Source organism: Cuculus canorus, chromosome 2 (assembly GCF_017976375.1).
Source record: "Cuculus canorus isolate bCucCan1 chromosome 2, bCucCan1.pri, whole genome shotgun sequence".
Lineage (NCBI taxonomy): Eukaryota > Metazoa > Chordata > Aves > Cuculiformes > Cuculidae > Cuculus > Cuculus canorus.
The window spans coordinates 125,362,416-125,380,040 of NC_071402.1; the positions used below are offsets into that span (position 1 = coordinate 125,362,416).

The 17,625-nt window shown below is 47.6% G+C and overlaps 3 protein-coding genes across 3 annotated transcripts; 2 read left to right on the forward strand and 1 right to left on the reverse strand.

Annotated features, from left to right (window-relative positions):
- Positions 1–3,265: 3,265 nt before the first annotated feature.
- LOC128851259 (uncharacterized) lies at positions 3,266–5,132 on the reverse strand. The gene is made up of 2 exons (XM_054058919.1): positions 5,015–5,132; positions 3,266–3,920 (listed from the first exon to the last, which is right to left on the reverse strand). Exons 1-2 carry the CDS (start codon positions 5,022–5,024, stop codon positions 3,316–3,318), a joined length of 615 nt encoding a protein of 204 aa, XP_053914894.1. The 5' UTR covers positions 5,025–5,132; the 3' UTR covers positions 3,266–3,315.
- Positions 3,934–7,716, forward strand: HOXA9 (homeobox A9). Its single transcript, XM_009560795.2, has 2 exons — positions 3,934–5,217; positions 6,304–7,716. The coding sequence occupies exons 1-2, from the start codon at positions 4,674–4,676 to the stop codon at positions 6,540–6,542; spliced, it is 783 nt and encodes a 260-aa protein (XP_009559090.2). The 5' UTR covers positions 3,934–4,673; the 3' UTR covers positions 6,543–7,716.
- A 5,557-nt stretch (positions 7,717–13,273) lies between these two features.
- HOXA7 (homeobox A7) lies at positions 13,274–16,648 on the forward strand. Its single transcript, XM_009560759.2, has 2 exons — positions 13,274–13,779; positions 14,832–16,648. Exons 1-2 carry the CDS (start codon positions 13,404–13,406, stop codon positions 15,110–15,112), a joined length of 657 nt encoding a protein of 218 aa, XP_009559054.1. The 5' UTR covers positions 13,274–13,403; the 3' UTR covers positions 15,113–16,648.
- The last annotated feature ends 977 nt before the right edge of the window (positions 16,649–17,625 follow it).

Sequence of the window (17,625 nt, forward strand, 5' to 3'; positions counted from 1 at the left end):
TGCCTGCATGTTTAGCTAATAGAGCCTCGCACAAAAGGAAGGCAAAGGGAGGGCTGGGAGAAGAGAGACAGCTAATGCTTCCTTGCAGGGTATGTGTATGCCTGGAGAAGGGGGTTTAGACTTTGAACCCGGGTTTACTGGGAGCCGTTAGCTTTCCGTGATGTAACGTTGTCGTGCACGACCTTTTTCTTCCCGGTTGCATCTGCATGGAGACGCGAAAGCTGCCTGGGGCGGGGGCCGGGGTGGGTGGGGGCTGTTATTATATTTTTCTCTTGTTTTCATTAACCCACCCGAGGCTGGCCGAGGGGCGCGGAGGGGCGCCGGCTGGGCGGGCGGGACAGAGGGATGTTTTAGTCACGTTTCTGGTTTTATTTTCGTAGCGGGATCCTTGCGTTAAGGACCACGGCAATGGGGAAAGTAATAATTAGCGCCTGAGAACTGCTCTGTGGTTTAGGTAGTTTCATGTTGTTGGGGCTCCACCTTTCTCTCTACAGCACGAAACTGCCTTAATTACTTCAGTTGATATCATCACCAGGTATGCTTGGTGCAAGGGTCCTTACTGCCCGAAGAAATCTTAGCGCCGAAGTGATCTGTAGGCGTCAAGTCCCAATGCCATTGTTCCCCATCTGCAACGGAGCCTCCTTTGATTCCTCAGATAAACACGGCGGGCGAGGGGGGGAAGCTTGACAAGTTCTTCAAGGTTAGCTAGCTCCTAAGCGAGTCCCTGCCTGCTTGCGGGATTTTAATATCTCTCACAGGCTGCATTCAAGGTCAGGTGCGTTTTTGCATTCTGCTCGATGTGGGTCCAGCTCGGGGGGTGAGGGGGGAAGGGAGGGAATCTGGTTTTATTTTGTTCCGTCTGGATTTATTAAAAACCAGAGATCCCAAACCCTGCCTGGGGGAGGGGGTGGGGAGAGATCAAGTCTGCACTCCGCGCTCCATCACAAAGGCGGCCCCGGAGTGCGGGGCCCGAGGCCGGGCGGCTCCCACTCGCCACGAGGGTGCCCGACCCGTCGGGGGTGGCTGGTGCCCCCCGTGCCCGCCGGGCCCCGCTCCTCCGGGGCGGCCCCGCCGCCACGCAAGGCCTCGGTTACGATCACGATTGCAATGCGAGCGCGGCCGGTCTCCGCGGCGGCGGAACGGGCAACAGCGACCTCTCCGGGCCCGCCGCCACCGCCGCCACCGCCTTTTGTGTCCGCAGCGCGACGGCGGGCGGGGGTTGCCTCCCGCCGGGCTCTCGGCACGGAGAACGGGGCACCCGCAGCAGCGGAGGGGCAGGCGGGAGAAAAGGCACAGAACTCTCTCCTTAAGTATTTATTTCTATTTTGTCTGTGACCGTGATCAATTCGCCTATAAACAGAAAAAAAAAAAATTTATATTTTTTAAAACCTGCAAACTTTTTCGAAACTCCATTCGGGGCTGCAGGAGCTCAGAGGAGTTCGGATAGCGGATTTTTTGCTAGACCCACCCTACCCGGTTTCTTACAGAAGGAGACACCCTCGGCTGGGGCAGTAGCAGAGCTCTACGTCGCAGTCAAATTGAAGTGCTTGTGGCTGCCTCTGCACGCACTGCACGCCTGGCGGGCGATCTGCTGGGTCTCTGTTCCTACGGGCTGTGTGTTTACAGTGTATGTGTCTGTGCGTGCCTGTATGGCTTTTGGACATAGGTTTGCCTCTCCCCTTTATTTCCCATTTGAATGGCACCATCCTGATTTTGGACTGCTTCCCCCGAATTCTGAATCATTTTTTCTCTCCGCTGTGCCAAAACACCTCCGTGCATTCGTAGCACCGGCGATTCCGTGAGAGAGGTTTGGAGTGGCAGGAAGCCTTGGAAAAAGGCGATCCTGAACTTCCCGTTCAGCAGAGATCTCCAACCCCGCGAATTCCTGCTCCGCGCCCGCGTATAGTCCGCGCCTCCGCGGTGCGTGGCTGTCGAAGCAGCGCTTGCATATGTCTCTTGCTTAAAATCCGACGGTGTCCGTCCTGGTGCAAACGGGGACTAAGATCTAGCGGAATGGGAGCTCTGTTAATCTGATTATATTGGGATGGAAGGCAGGGTGTATTTTCATTCAGACTCGATCGCTCCAGCGGTGCTTCGTTCCTGGGAATTCCGACTTCATATCTCAATCTGATGAGAATATCTTTTTCTGCCCTGTTTTGGGTCTTTTGCCTCCGACGAGCTAAGCCTCCAAACCTTAAGTAATTTGCAACGCAAATTCTACAGAGCCCACGCTGCCCCTACTAGATTTCGTGGCTCGTATGTGCAATGTAACTTGGGGAAAAATGGGTCTAAAAGGGCTAAAAGAGAGGCGAATGCTCCAGCGTTAATATCAGCAACGTGACTGCGTGAAAAATGTCTGTAATTATTTGCTGTATTTTATCTCTTGCTTTCTGTACACCCTCTCCTGCCGCTTGGATGCCGGCAGTGAGTAAACGCAGAATTTTACAGGGAAATAAAAATGCAGGCACTTTCTTCTAAACGTGATTGTTATTGTTATTCATTTGCTATTATTTTTGGTGAGCAACCAAAAAAATTCAACCCGCTGCAAGTTGAGAACCCAAATTCGAACATAAACATCCAGGACTCCTGCAGCTAAGATTATTTTTTCTGAATGGAAAAGGGAAGCTCTACAATCACATTTCACCACAGCTGACTCTTAATAATAAATACAAATGACGTGGAGTTCCGTCTTTCCAGGAAAGAAATACAATTATTTTTTTCTATTACGGCATGTCTATACAATGGCCACAAAAAATAGCAGAGGAGAGCTTTATTTGCATTTTTTAAATTGTTAGAAAATAACGGGCTCCTTGTTTGTGGAGATCTTGCAACTGTTCTGTAATTTTCGAACCCTAATGGGGGATAATAGTTTCATTATGGTCCTTTGTAATCCTGAATGGGAGGGAGAAAGCGTTGTTAAAATAGAATCTCTGTAAGATTTCGGATTAAACTGATGGGAAGACATGAAAAGAAAAAGGAAGAGAGAAGGAGAGAGGGGGAAAGAGGGAAAGAGACAGCCCACATAGCGATGTAAAACTAATTAGAACCACACTTTCGCATGCACAATATTTACACGTGATTTTAATTATTACTTAGCCTTCCCTACCATTTGCTGGACTCTATTTACAATAAAAGATATTTCGAGTAAATTGAGGCTTTCGCGGAGATTTTTTGTCGTGTGTGCGCCCCCCCCCACCCCATCCCATGGATCGCATTCCACTGGCAGCCACGGGACGAACAGCGTGAGTGTCCGGCGGAGAAAAAATCAAGGAGTCCCAGGCACATTTGCAAAGAGCTCAGCCACGACTTTAATTCCTAACACTGGACTTGGATCTGGCCGCCTCTTACTTTCCCCCCCGCGCACCCTCCCCTCTTTCTGCGGCGAGCTGTAGCCCTCCGCTCGGTTTCCGATGCCGCTAGCGTGTGTCCTGCAGTCAAAGGAGGTGCCAGCAAATAAATAACTATATTTGCACATAAATTTGATTCACCAGAGTGCGGGACGGCCGACGGCGAGCTCCCCTTTGATAGCCGCCCTGGGAAGCAGGGTGCCTTTCGGCAGCGGGGAGACGGCGCTTTTTCTCCCCCTTTCCCCCTGCTGCTTCCCTGCATAGTGAAAGAATTAATCGTCGTGATAAATCCCGGCTCTGCTCCTTCGCTCCCGGCCGGGACGGCGGCTCCTCTGCCCGGCTCCGGCTCCTCTTCCCGGCCCGGCGAGGGGGTCCCCGGCCGCCGCGGCTCCCGTCCAAGGGCAGGGGCGAGGGGGAGAACGAGGAGGGTGTTTCGGTCACTGCCGCTCTCTGCCCGGCGGGATGGGCTGGTGAAGTGCAGTTTGGTGCAGGGCCACAGGGCTCCTGCCCCGGTCCTCCTCCGGCTCGGCTTAGGAAAACGGATGGGTTGAATTTGACTTTCCGCTGCCAGCCCTGAGCCGAACGGAACGGTATTATTTACAGTGAGTTCCCAAACTAAACACAATAGTATAATTTAACCTTTCCAAGCACTCGTAAATTTTTACTGCTGTGAAACACAGCGATGCAAATGAGCGCGCTCATAGTTACTGACTTAATAACAACCCCGTGGCTCCTGAAACAATAACTCCTTATGAAATATAATAAATATATATTTAAATACAGTATACCGCAACTGCTATTTTGCTTTTTTTTATTGCTTCAATTATTGTATAATTTTATGTGAAGGTCTCCGATCACTAGGGTGTGTTTTCTTTTTTTTTTTTTCGCGGGGAACACGACCCACTGATGGGATGATTAATTGTGATATAAAATAGTCCGCTTAAACGAAAAAAAAAAAAAAGAGAGAGGGGGGAGAGAGAGAGAGAGAGAAAGAGGAAAGGGGGGCCTGTAATACGGAATCCGATCTTTTAATCTCAGTTGGCCTCAATTAAAACAAACCCCGCCGTATAACTCCAATATCCCTTTGCATAAAAAACATATGGCCTCGCTATAAAAATTATGGCTGGAAAACACTGACCCATTAATAGCCCGCGGACTGATTTATACTTTATTGTTCTGCTCCCCCGCCACGTGACCGGGGCAGCCAATGGGCGCCCGGGCTGCCCTCAACTTATTACTGACTCTACTTCTCCGCCAGCACCAAGTTGTTACGTGAAACCCGCAGCCCCGAACCGCGGCGGGTCCGCCGCCCGCGCCCGCCCCGCCATGTCGGCTCCCGGGACCCTCAGCAATTACTACGTGGACTCCTTCCTGGTACCGGAGGGGGACGAGCTGGCGGCGCCCCGCTACGCCCCCGCCCCGCTGGGGCCCCCGCCGAGGCCGGCGGCGCTGGAGCACCCCGAGCTGGCGCCCTGCAGCTTCCAGCCCAAGGCGCCCGTCTTCGGCCCCCCCTGGAGCCCCGCGCACCCCGCCGGCGCCAGCGGCGTCCCCGCCGTCTACCACCCCTACGCGCACCACCAGGCGCCCGTGGCACCGCCCGACGGCAGGTACATGCGTTCGTGGCTTGAGCCCGTGCCGGGCTCCTTGTCTTTCCCCGGGTTACCTACCGGCAGGCATTACGGCATTAAACCTGAACCGCTGGCGGCCAGAAGGGCTGACTGTACCACGTTTGACACTCACACTTTGTCTCTCTCTGATTATGCTTGTGGTTCTCCTCCAGTTGATAGGGATAAGCAAAGCCACGAAGGCGCATTCTCTGAAAGCAATGGAGAAAGCGAGGCAAACGGAGAGAAACCGCAGATCGATCCAAGTAAGTGGCACTGCCGGGGTAATGGACTTCAGGGCGCTGCGCCGGCCGCGGGGAGGTGTCGAGGCGCTGGGGCTCATTTACGCGGCCGAGCACCGGCCGCCGCCGCTGCTCCAGCTCGCCGGGGTCTGCCTTCTGCAACAGCCAGCGCTGCCTTTCGCGGGATCTAGGATGGTTCGGGTTTTCCAGGCTGAAAGGAAAACAAAAACTCACCCTACAACTGCAACTTAAACAACAACAGCAAAATAAGAAAGGCAAAAGCCGCCCACCCCCGCCCCAGCCACCCCAGCAAACCCCGCAGGACGTGCTTGCATCCTTCTGCCCCGCCGGCGCTCCCAGGCGTGGGCAAACGCCGGGCAGGGAATGCCTAGAAAGCATTGGATGTCAATCTGGTCTTGTTTTGAGACGGCTCGCAGGCCGAGGCGGCTATTGCGGGGCAGGGAGCAGAAACCGCGCCGTTCATTTGGTGCCCCTCCGCCCCCCCCCCATTCGCCTCCTCGGAGGAAAACCCAGGGCTGGATGCTCCCAGGGCTGCGGACTGGTGGCAGAGCGCCTGGGGATTACTATCGCGATTAACGCCGTGCGAATAAGGGTCCCAGTCCGCCGAGGCTTTAATTATGCCAACTGCAGAGCGACTCGCCAGCTCCCCGGGTCCTGCCAGTGATGACACGGGAGAAGGTCGAAATTGAAAAGTGAAACAATTTCGATGACACGTTGTTCTGGCTGGTCACTGCCTGGGCTGGCAGTTCGAGGGGTGTATGTGCGTGAGGAGGCCGGGAAGGAAGGGAGGGAGCTGGCACAGAGAGAGAGGAGGGGAAAGAGTATTTTAAAATTGCGTCCTACAAACAATAAAGAAGGCGAGGGGAGGCGGGGGCGGCGGGGCTTTGCCGCGTGTAGTTGCGTGTGACCTCTCCATGTGTCTGTGTTTTGGAGTCCATTGTGCCTCACCGTCCTCTGTGCCTGGGGAAATGAGAACCCCGTCCTAAACCCAAATATCGGGTCTGCTACGGGTCTGGTCCTCTGTGGGTCTTACTTCCCAACCCCCTCCTTCCCCTCCTGAAGTCTGAACTTCTGTTGTTTTCGTTGTAGATAATCCAGCTGCAAACTGGCTCCATGCAAGGTCCACCAGGAAAAAGCGATGCCCTTACACCAAGCATCAGACTCTGGAACTGGAGAAGGAGTTTCTGTTCAACATGTATCTCACTAGGGACCGTAGATACGAGGTGGCCAGGCTCCTCAATCTAACTGAGAGACAAGTGAAAATCTGGTTTCAGAACAGGAGGATGAAAATGAAGAAAATCAACAAAGATCGAGCGAAGGATGAATGAAGGAGACACGTGGGTTACATTGAAAATGCATAAAGCAAAAAAAAAAAAAAAAAGAAAACAAAAAAGAAAAATGTTAAAAACAAACAAACAAACAAAATCCTCCCTCGAGCCCTGCCATGCAATGCGTCTGGGTCCAGGCCTCATTTTTTTCCCATGGCAAATTCTGATTATGATTGTACCTTGATTGTCACAGAGGCCATTTTGCCAGGAGAGGTACAGTAAGACTTTTAATTTTCTAATAGGAAAGAAAATGGGGGCATTAGCACGAAAAGGCTGTTTAGCTGGCTTGTATAAATCTACCTGTTTCTTCACTTACGGAAAGAAAGAAAAAAGAAAAAGAAAAAAACTACCTTTTCATAATGCACAACTATTTACGGACTGTATAGTTTAGTCTACGTAGTTAATTTTATTCGCTCTTTGCGCGGCAGAGATGGCTCTGCTCTAATACTTGAACACTGTGTTTTATTGTGGTAATTATGTTTGTGACTCAATTTATGTGCTTGGGTGCTGTACCGGATGTAATGGTGTAAGCTAGAATTCAATTTGAACTCAGGTTGTTTATTATAAAAATTGCATAGAGTATAGCTCTGTAGTGTATTAAGTCTTTTCTGTATAATTAGACACTTAACCTTTGATTGTAAAATATATATTATATATATCTCTCAATGCAAGGAAAAATAATTAGAAAAAAAGTTCGTCTGGGATGTCTGGGAATTACGGTTCTCAAAATACCGAAGCAAGTCATTTTAGTATGCACAGTTGATATATATATAGTACTGTCTTTGTCGGTTGTACATATAATCTATATATTAAAAAAGTAAATAAACAGACTAGCTTAAATATTGTTTTTGCACCAGTGAGCAGTTATCAGATTTCGGAGCTATACGTATATGTGAAAAGGGTAACTACCTATGGTTTACGTTTTAATTTTAATCGAATGATTTGATGGTTATTGTAATGAAGGTTAATTTTATTGATAATAAATTATACACTATAAAAACCTGCATTTGCTTATTGTAAGTTTGTATCGATTTAAAAAAAAAATCTGGGAAGTTATGTTGATGCAGAACATACACTGTCTATTTTGAAATAGTTACCTCATGGCCTACTGACCAAATCGTTGTGTTGAAATGATATTTAACTTTTTGCCAAATAAAATATATTGATTCTTTTATATTTTTTGTGCTGATTTAAGATTATTAAGGAGAGATTGTCCCAGGGCACCCCGCATCCCCCCAGCTGCTGGGGCCGCCGCGGCGTGAGGCGGGCAGCAGTGCCAAGGCAAACACACCGCTCCATAAACGCAGAACCCGGGTCGTGAAAATTCAAGCCCTAAATGCCCTTTCTCGGCCGAGAGGAGGCACGGCTGCCCTCCTCCTGGTAGAATTTGGAAAGCTGGAGCTGAGCGGTGCGCGGAGCGAACCCCTTCGCTGGCAGCGGGGACACCATCTCCCGTTAACGCCGCTTTCATAAATTCGCCTGGTGGGGCGGGGAGGGTTTAGGACCAAACCCAAGTGTCCGGCATTCCTTAGTGCGAATAATAATGTAAATCAGCTCAGAGAGCGACATTTAAGCTGAGATGGTTAATTAGCTTCCACCAGAAAATGTCCAGCACCGAGTGTGCTTCCACAAGCTCTGGGAAAAGGCTCGCAGTACCAGCGCTTTCATTTTAAATTCCCTTCTAGACATAATTGCCCATGTAAAATATGTTATTTCAAACGTTACCCATTTTTTCCCCTTGCCTTCACGTTTGGGATTTTTTTTTTTCATTTTTAAATGTCCCGTGGCAAATAAAAACAACCCGTTGCATTTTACTGGCGCCGGAGATTATATATGTATGGATAGATAGATATAGGTGCAGATAAAATTTTACTGACAATTATGGTAGAATTTATGGTGTCAGTTTTAGTTGCTGATGTAGCCGAAGGAAAGAGGAGGGCTGGCAGCAGGTTAGAGGAGAGAAGGCGAAATAGGATTTATTTCTAAAAACAGAAAGAAGGTTTCTTTAGAGTGGAAGGTTTCCACACACGCACACCCCCACCCCCTTCGCATCCACCCCTCCCCCGCAGCCCAAAGCCAAACCAAGCTCAGCAACAACAGAAAATAGCGAAGTCTGTGAGCTTGCTGAAATGTACCCTTGTTTTGGGCGGACATCTTACTGCTCAGAGCAGATATCCTCCATAATACGAGCCGCAGCACACTTCTGCGCCACACCGACCCTTGTCTGCAAATATGTCGAATAACAATAAAAGCCTTCTTGTTTTACGGAGGTACGCTTACATGTATGTATGTATTTAAAGCAAAATAGGACGGAACACACTTATGGTCTTGGCAGAAGTTGTTGTTAGGAAAATTCAGAGCCATACAGTGCAATAAAAGAAAATGACTGCTGTAACCGTTTATGGGGTGTAAAACGCTGCAGGGCTAAAGACAAAACTTAGGGAGCCGGCAAGAAGTTTACAGATGTGCAGAACTGCGGGAGGAAAAAAAAAATGCTTTCGGCTTCAACTTGGAAAAAAAAAGAAATCCGGGGTAAGATTTGATGAGTTCTAATTAGTGAAAGGGAGCTCGTTCTGGTGTGCACACACACAAAAAGCCCCTAATTGATCCCTGAGCCAGTAGTTGGGGATGCTGGGACGCCCTCTGTTGTTGCAGACAGAGGCAACTTCAAAGAATCAGCATTAAGAGTGTGTAATAAATGACGGGTCTGCAAACTGTCTGGAATTCGGCTCTTAATGAGTTTACAACTGTCCAGCCACAATTAAGATTTTCTACAAAAGCCTTTTCATTTGTTTTGTCTGGCTGTTTTAGATAAAGCGGGCGAGCGGAAATAACAACCTTTTATTGGCCTTCCCCTGCTTAAATCCAGGCTGGGAGGTGGATATTTATCTTCCCGGGCGCTGGCGGGCAGCGGCGCTGGCTCCGCGGCGGCGGCAGCTGCGCTGGCGGACTGGCGGCGGCAGGTGGCGCTGTGACCCCGCGAAAGAGCGGCCGCTCGGCCGCCCGCCATCAAGCGCTCGGCCGCCTCCCCTACAGCTCCTAAAATGTCGACTTTGTGGGAGCATAACTGGGCTTGGAACTGCTGGTTTGGTTTAAACAAAGGCAAATCGGTTCGAGTGGTTTCCCCGGCCCCTTATACCGAGAGTACGGAGCGGGATGCCCCGTTGCCATCGGGCGCGATTGGGGTGGCATTGACCACCTGGCCACGATCGTGGCTCATGGCAAAAGTAAATGTTTCCTCTGCACCAAGGACAGACCTCGCATTTATTATTCTCAAAACACGGAGGCATTTCCTTATGAGCTAATAGAGACGGATGGAGCCCTGGCACTGAACTGCCAGCTCCTCGTTCCCTTGCCCCAAATCTTCGCCTTTCTCTGGCGAAGCTCTGAGCCCGCAAACAGGGTTTTCCGAAGGGCTGCTGAGAAATGAAATATTTGGAGAAATGGGGAATGGAAGGGTTCGGCTAGCATGGAAGAGGGTGTCAGAACCCCCGAAGAGGTTCACCCTCGGCACGGGGGGCGATGCGAGCTATTTCGAACGCCGTTCCCTGCCCCGCGTAGCCGGAGACACGGTCGTGCGGGGAAACGGCCGCCCCGAAAACCTCTCGTTTGAAAATTATTTACCGCGAGTGAAATTCCTCAACAGCTGTCTTTGATATAAATAAAAAGCTCTGCTTGTGTCCCCAGCAATTTTAACTCAGTGGGACCCCTTGTGATTATATGATACAGATGCGAGCAGGCTGATGCTCTGCAAACTTGACGCGTCTCTCAAAGTCATTCCTAACTTCTCCTCGCCTTCTATTTTGATTTCTCCGAGTCGTTTTCGTATAATCCTTTTTTTTTCTGTTTTGCTTTTGTTGGCTTTTGCGTCTTGAGAATGAGGCTCAGTGGGGAATTGTGGACTATTTTCAGATGGCAGTTGCCAAAAGAGATGGGGAAAAAAGTAATTGGAAGGAAAATAAAGGCGGGAGGAAAGGAAGCATAAAATGTGGGATGAAGTATGTACTTGTATTTTTCAAGTTAAAGCCAGACAAGTAAACAAAACGCTGCATAGTATTCCAGAACAGAACTATTTTCTCCGCTTTTTATTTACGTTTCCTTAAATCGAAGCCAATCTCTTTTTATCGAAATTAAGAATCGGGAAGGAATGTGAGCAACGAACTATTTTTTTCCCTGCACTGATTGAAAGATTTAATTCTTTCTAGGGATGAAGAGTAACAGCCACTCCCCGCTTTCTAACAAGAGCTTTCCTATCAAATGTCTACAGTAGCATTGCTAAACTTATTATGACTAATTATTTTTTTTCCTTGGGCAGTGAAATTATATTGAAATTAAAAAGTGTTTATGCATCGTCATACTAAGGAAGAACTTGGCACAGTACTCTCCATTATAATCGTGGATAAATTACGGCGAGGACAGATTCCAAAACAACAGAATACTCCCTTGTATGAACCACATCAAGATCCTGCTTAATACACAAGCCATAATCATGTAGTGCTCCCAGATCGCTTATAACTTATGAGCACCGTTTTATCACTACCTTTTACTTCCCGGAAAAGCTCAGAAGGCAAAGAGAGGTAGTCTAGAGCTCACAGGAGACAAAATAAAAAATACAATGAATCCCGCCTAGAGGATTATTTTTAGACCGTGCGAGAATACTGTGATGACCGAAAACTCGCAATTTGCGCTCGTTCTCCGTTTTCTCCACAGGAAAATAATGCATTCAAATGAAAAGTGCGTTTTCAGGCGCGCGGATCCAGACTGGTTCTGTGTGCGACAAAATGAGAGATTTCAGAGGCTGTTTCAAAGGCAGCGTTATGCATAACGCGCAAAGGGTGAGGAAGGTAAATAAGGTCGCGGGGACCTGTGTCTGGGTGTCGTTTTAGGATTTATTCAATTAAGACGTTTTGAGAAATCATATAGAGCTGACGGGGGGAGGAGAAATTAAAGTAAAATATTGATAAAAAATAAGGTGCCGGCAGTAAACACAAACTCGCAAAGAAAAATACATAACTGTGTAAATTGTACAGGATCGGAGAGCTCGAAATACAACCACTCAGCTAATCTATTCGGTCCTCCGCTATCCATATTTAAGTCTAGACATTGGTTATATTTGCTGTTTCTTTCTTCTTGCATCTTGGTATGTTGTCACCAGAGGAGCAATTTATTGGTCTAATGTCATCCACTTCAGCCTCTTTGATCTTTTTAGTCGTCGTCTTGTTCGTTTTGCATTCGTTTAACTTCTTGGGCCTTTATTCCTTTCCAGCAGCCTCTTCTGGAGGCATATTCCCACATCGCGATTGCGGCCGCAGGGATATTGTCTAATATTGGCGAATTGGAAGAAATAACCGAAGGGGGCTCTTTCGCCAGCTTTTCTCTTACGCCTGCGAATAATAACGTTTTCACCTACTTAACACTTGGCAGATATCTAGATAGAGCCGGCACATTTGCATGCTCTGAAGCACCAATATCTCAATGATCTGGCTTTAAAGAATTTACTTGCTTCTGTCGGTAACCTATACTCCTGGGGGCTGCAATAACCGCGCATAAAGACTCCCGAAGGGATCGTGTGTGTGTGTGTGTGCGTTGGGGGGCAGAAAGGGTGTCCCACCTTTACAAAACACAAAGTTTAGGGTCCGTGCGAAATATCACCAAGAACAATTTTAACTGGTGAGAAAGTCTTTGTACACGGGGCACCAAACTATAATTGAAAGGAGAATTTCCGGGGCAATTCCATTGTGCTCCTTCCAGTTTATGATGTGCAATCCAGGCAGGCAGTAAAAGCTGTCTTTACCAGGACTCCCTGTCTGAGGGAAGGAAACTCATTTTACGATCCGTTTAAAGGAAGGGCACCGTGCAGCATCCTCAATGGAGAGCCATTCGCATTGTTGGGGAGCCCGGCGTTTAGAAAAGCAGCAACGCTCCCCGACATCTGAGCGTTCCGCTGCAGCCTCACGCCTGGGACTGTAAGGTGGGTAGGACGGGGAGGTAAGAGGGGCACTAAGGCAGGCGGCCGACATTTGAAGTCGTTTATAGGCGATTTGTGAGAGTTTTGTTTTATTTTGGCGGCTTTTGTTTTTGTGCTTTTTTTTTTTATAGGTTCAGAAAGTTGAGCCCTTGCATCTTTTTTCTTCCTTTTAACTCCTTTTTTTCCGTCTTTTTTTTCCTTTTTTTTTTAAAAAAAAGATACGTTCAGAAAGTTAAGTCCTTGCATTTTTTTCTCCTTTTTCTTTTTTTCCTCTTTTTATTTTTTATATTTGTTTTCTCCAGGGGGTGTGACGTGTTTTTTTTTCTTAGGGGGGGAACCGACGGGTGTCTCCCCAGGGTTTGCTCCTTGCCTTTCGAGGCTTTGGCAGCCCCTCAGGGTGTTGCGGCTGGAGCAGCGCGGCACCCCCACAACCTTTGCTTATTTTCCTCTCGGAAGACACCTCGAAGAGGACGAGGATCCTCCTTTAAAGCCTGTATTTTATCTTCTTTTCTCGACCTCCCCCCCACACCCCGATCCTAAAGGACCACATGGCGCGTGTGTCCCCCCGAGGGGGCACCGAGAGCCGCCCCCCCACCCCCACTTAGCGGCGCCGTCGGGGGGGGGCGGCGGCTGGAGGGCGCTGCCGGGCTCGGCGGCGGCAGCGTCCCCGGCCGGTCCATGGCCGGGCACCGTCGGGCCGCGGCCGGCACCACCTGTGAGGCGGGCGGGGATTGGCGGGGAGGCGTCATATGACCGGTCACGTGCTCCAGGCAGCTCAGTCCAAAAGAAAATGGGGTTTGGTGTAAATCTGGGGGTGTAATGTTATCATATATCACGCTACCTCGTAAAACCGACACTGAAGCCTGCCGGACAACAAATCACAGGTCAAAATTATGAGCTCTTCGTATTATGTGAATGCGCTTTTTAGCAAATATACGGCGGGGGCTTCTCTTTTCCAAAATGCAGAGCCTACTTCTTGCTCCTTTGCAAGCAACTCCCAGAGAAGCGGCTATGGACCAGGCGCGGGTGCCTTCGCCTCCTCCATGCCCGGCTTGTACAATGTGAACAGTACCATATATCAAAGCCCGTTCTCTTCCGGATACAGCCTGGGCTCTGATGCCTACAACCTGCATTGTTCCTCTTTTGATCAGAACATTCCCGTCCTCTGCAATGAGCTAACCAAACCCAGCTGTGAGAAAGCGGAGGAAAGCAACCTGCACAACCAGGCTGAGCCTAATTTCCGGATATATCCCTGGATGAGGTCTTCAGGTAGGGGCAAGCGGAGAGGGCTTGGAGCCGTGGCAGCCAGGCAAAGCGTGTCGCCAGAATTACTGTCAGCACAGCCTTTATGGTTTTAATTATAGCCGAGGCGCCATTGCGTAGAAAGCCCGTGGCATTGTATGTAAATGAGTATCATAAAACTTTTTATTGCCCAATTAATGGGTTCTAGCCTCGTAAATTTATTTAACTCCATTTGCTATGGAATTTTAGCATTGCGTTGATTTGCGCTGTTTGCTGTAGAAATGTGGAGAGTTGGCTCCGGGCTCCCGGAGCCCCCACGGGTAAGCGGCTCCCCTGCCCTCTGCCGAAGTTGGGCAAGAAAAAAACGTCGCTGGCTGGGGAAGGCGGAGGGGAGAGGGGCGTTCAGGAGCGGGGGACGGGCTGCTGAGGACTTTGCCAGCCCACGTTGCTGAGACGTGCCACTCTCGTCCCCCCTTGTCCTTTCCACGGAGATAAGGATCTATAGAAATGCACTAAACAGGAAAACGGGACGGGGGGGGGGGAAGATTGGGGGGGGGGGGGAAGTGTGTGAAAAAGGAGACCTCTCTTCTGGAGCTAAATGCAATGTATTGTTTACGATCCAGGCGGGGTGGGGGTGGGTGGGGGGAGGGAGCCCCCGACTTTAAAATAAAATAAATACAGCCCGGCCTTCCAGCTTTTTATTTCCCATTGCGAAACGCGAAGTCTGGAAGGTTTTAGGGAAATACATCGCCTGGGGGAAAAGTTCCTCCTCCCAAAAGCAATTTCCTCCCCCACCTCCTTTCCTAAATGCTTTCTCTCCACTTTTTCCAGGTCTTGAGCAACTTAATTTTTGCCCTGCCTGAGCAGGGCAGGTCGTGTGGCTGCAATGTCTTTGTTATGGCAAAGTGGGGGCGCGGCTGAAAGTGGGAGAAGGGGATCGTTCACTCTCGCTCGGCCGCCTTGTGTTTGTTTATTTATTAAATAAATTATAAGAATAAGAGGAAAAAAAATATACCAAATAGAGGAAACTTTCCACCTCTCTTCCTGCCTAACACCCGGCTGTGTGTGCCTGTTTTCAGGTCCAGATAGGAAGCGAGGGCGCCAGACCTACACCCGCTACCAGACCCTGGAGCTGGAGAAGGAATTCCACTTCAATCGTTATCTGACTCGGCGACGGAGGATAGAGATCGCCCATGCCCTCTGCCTGACGGAGAGGCAGATCAAAATCTGGTTCCAAAACCGGAGGATGAAGTGGAAGAAGGAGCACAAGGAGGAGAGCTCCAGCACCCCGGCTCCCAACGAGCCCACGTCAGCAGCCTCTGTCGAGAAAGTGGAAGAAGACGAAGAGGAAGAGGACTAAGGAGTCCCACTCGAGGAAGAGATCTCCTAGTATGATGTATGCACGTGACAGTTGGAAAAACTCCCTTTAAAGGAAAAAAAAAAGAGAAAGACTCATTGTTTTTATTTAAAGAAAAAAAAAATCAGTCCCATTTAAGATTCATCCTGCGAGCGTTTGCAAACATGAAAACGTTTCTTGGGGTGGTTTTCCAGCCCTCTCTCCACTCTCCCTTACTCCCTAAACCTGCCCCGTGCCGAACCTTTCGGTAATATCTGCTAAGAGCATCCTACAATCATTATTTTTTTTTTCTTTCACCCGAACCTGAGTGGGTTTGTCCAGGGGACATTTCAGTGAGAGAACTGCAGCTTGCACAGATAGCAAACCGTGACCTTTTGAAGTAACTACCTGACTCAATAGTCCCAATTATGTGTAAGGGGGAAAGTGCATTAGGCTCACATTAAGGAAACTACCTAATTTTGAATAAGTAGCTCTGCACTTCTCTCTTTTCTTTCTTTTTTTCCTTTCTTTTTCTCTTTTAATTGTTGTTAGACAAGTATCGTAACTAACAGCTACACTAACAAAAGCTTAAACAACAAGTAAGGGGGAGGAAAGATCTTCCACAAACCACTACAATCTACAGCAATGATTTGTACTACCTATTTTTCAGACTACCTATATATCTTGCTCCGCCTACCTATCTTCGAAAGTATACTGTATTTTAGTAGCCAAAAGAAAATAACATTACTAATGTGAATCGCAAAATGCTTTTAGAAATGTAAGTGTAGTCGTTTGAAAAGCACGCATCAATAGCTTTGGTATAGAATTTGGTACCGAAAAGGCTGAATATATTTAAATTTAAAATAATATATTTATTCCAAAGCAATTATAAATGAAAACCATATGCTGCAATATATCTTTGTTCTCGATTCTCTACTATTCCGAGTAAGGAAGCAAACATACGCCAATATTGTGCAAAGCGGTTTAATATCTCCCGTTGGCTTCTACCTTCGGCTGCCTCTGCTAAAGGCCGTTTTCTTATTCTAGGTTGATCTTACTTTATATAGAGGAAAGTGTTCTTTGAAAAGTGGATTTAAATGACCATGTAACCACCTTTAAAAAAAAATAAATGTTTGTCCTGATTATCCGAACGTGTTAATATGTAATACCATGAATTTCCCCACAATAGCAGATATTGTATATTTGAACTGTTTTGTTTTGTTTTGTTTTGTTTTTGTCATTTATATTCGTCCTGGAGCTCATTTGTAAGATCATATCACAAATTGGCAAGTATCTAATTAATTTGGAAACTTTGTAGCATGATGTATTGTTAAGAACTCTGTATAAATCCGTCTTGAAGGTTTGTCTAAAGTTTATTCAAAAATTGTATGTTTCAATGTGTTTCGATGTGTTCGTTGTGAACATTTGAATATGCCGTGTAAGTATTGGAAGTGGAAACAAAAAATGTCTGAACTCTCTTTGGAAGTGATACCGTGTTCAAATATCTCCCACGATAAATGTGTTTTACGTTACACAGAAAATAAATATGCTTGTTGACAATGAATTGTGTTTCTTTATTAGGGAAACAGTTCGAAGGAAGCATTAAAAAAATAATTTACACAAACAAATATAGAATTTAGACCATATAAATCTCTTTTTTCCATAATCAGAAGGAAAAAAAATTCAAAGTGATGAATTGGTAGGAATCAGTCAATTTCTCTACCTCGACTTCATGATTATATTTTTTTCCCTGGCGCAGTTGATTAATAAAGCGGAAAGCCTTCTTTATGGGAGGGCTTCCTTCCACCGTGTTCCCGTGTCCTCTCGAAATCATAACCCCAGCCCAGACGATCGGCGATCAAGCCGAAATCGCATGCCGTGAAGTAATCTTTTGGTAACGAACAAAAAGTGCGATAGGAAACTTCCAAGTAGAAATTATCTGGTCGGGTACGTGTGTCGTTGGTGCGTGCGGTTTTCAGGGGGCATCAGGGTGGCATTAAAAAGGGGGAAAACACGTTCCGCTTTAGACAATGTATCATTATTGTTAGGTGCCACATAACATCAAGAAGATAAAATATTTTCAATTTTTTTTTAAATAAAAAAAATAATAAAAATAAAAATCTCGTCCGAATAGTCCCTTTATTCTTCCCGGTAAATACAGGTAGAACCAGAGCATCCCTTGAGCGCAAGTTCCCTTTTTCTATTGCGCTCCGTTCCTGGTCCACGTACTAATTGCAATTTTAATAAAATTAGTACAAAGTCCAGGTCTTTAAAAAAAACTCCAGGGCTGCCTCTGTGGTAAGATGGCGCCTCTCTAAGACCTGCCTCTTCTTAGTGATGAGGAAAAGGCCATAAATCCGTTGTTGTTTATGAAAATTTACAACTTTGCAATACAACTTTATGAGTTGTTCGGTTTTTCCATTGGTCGCTGTCGGTCATGTGGATGGTAACCGTGAACATGAACTTTTTTATAATTTCCCTTGCGAGAATAGAGCCGCATTCTTTTGCTGAGCTCTGTCCTGCTTCGGATCTCTCTG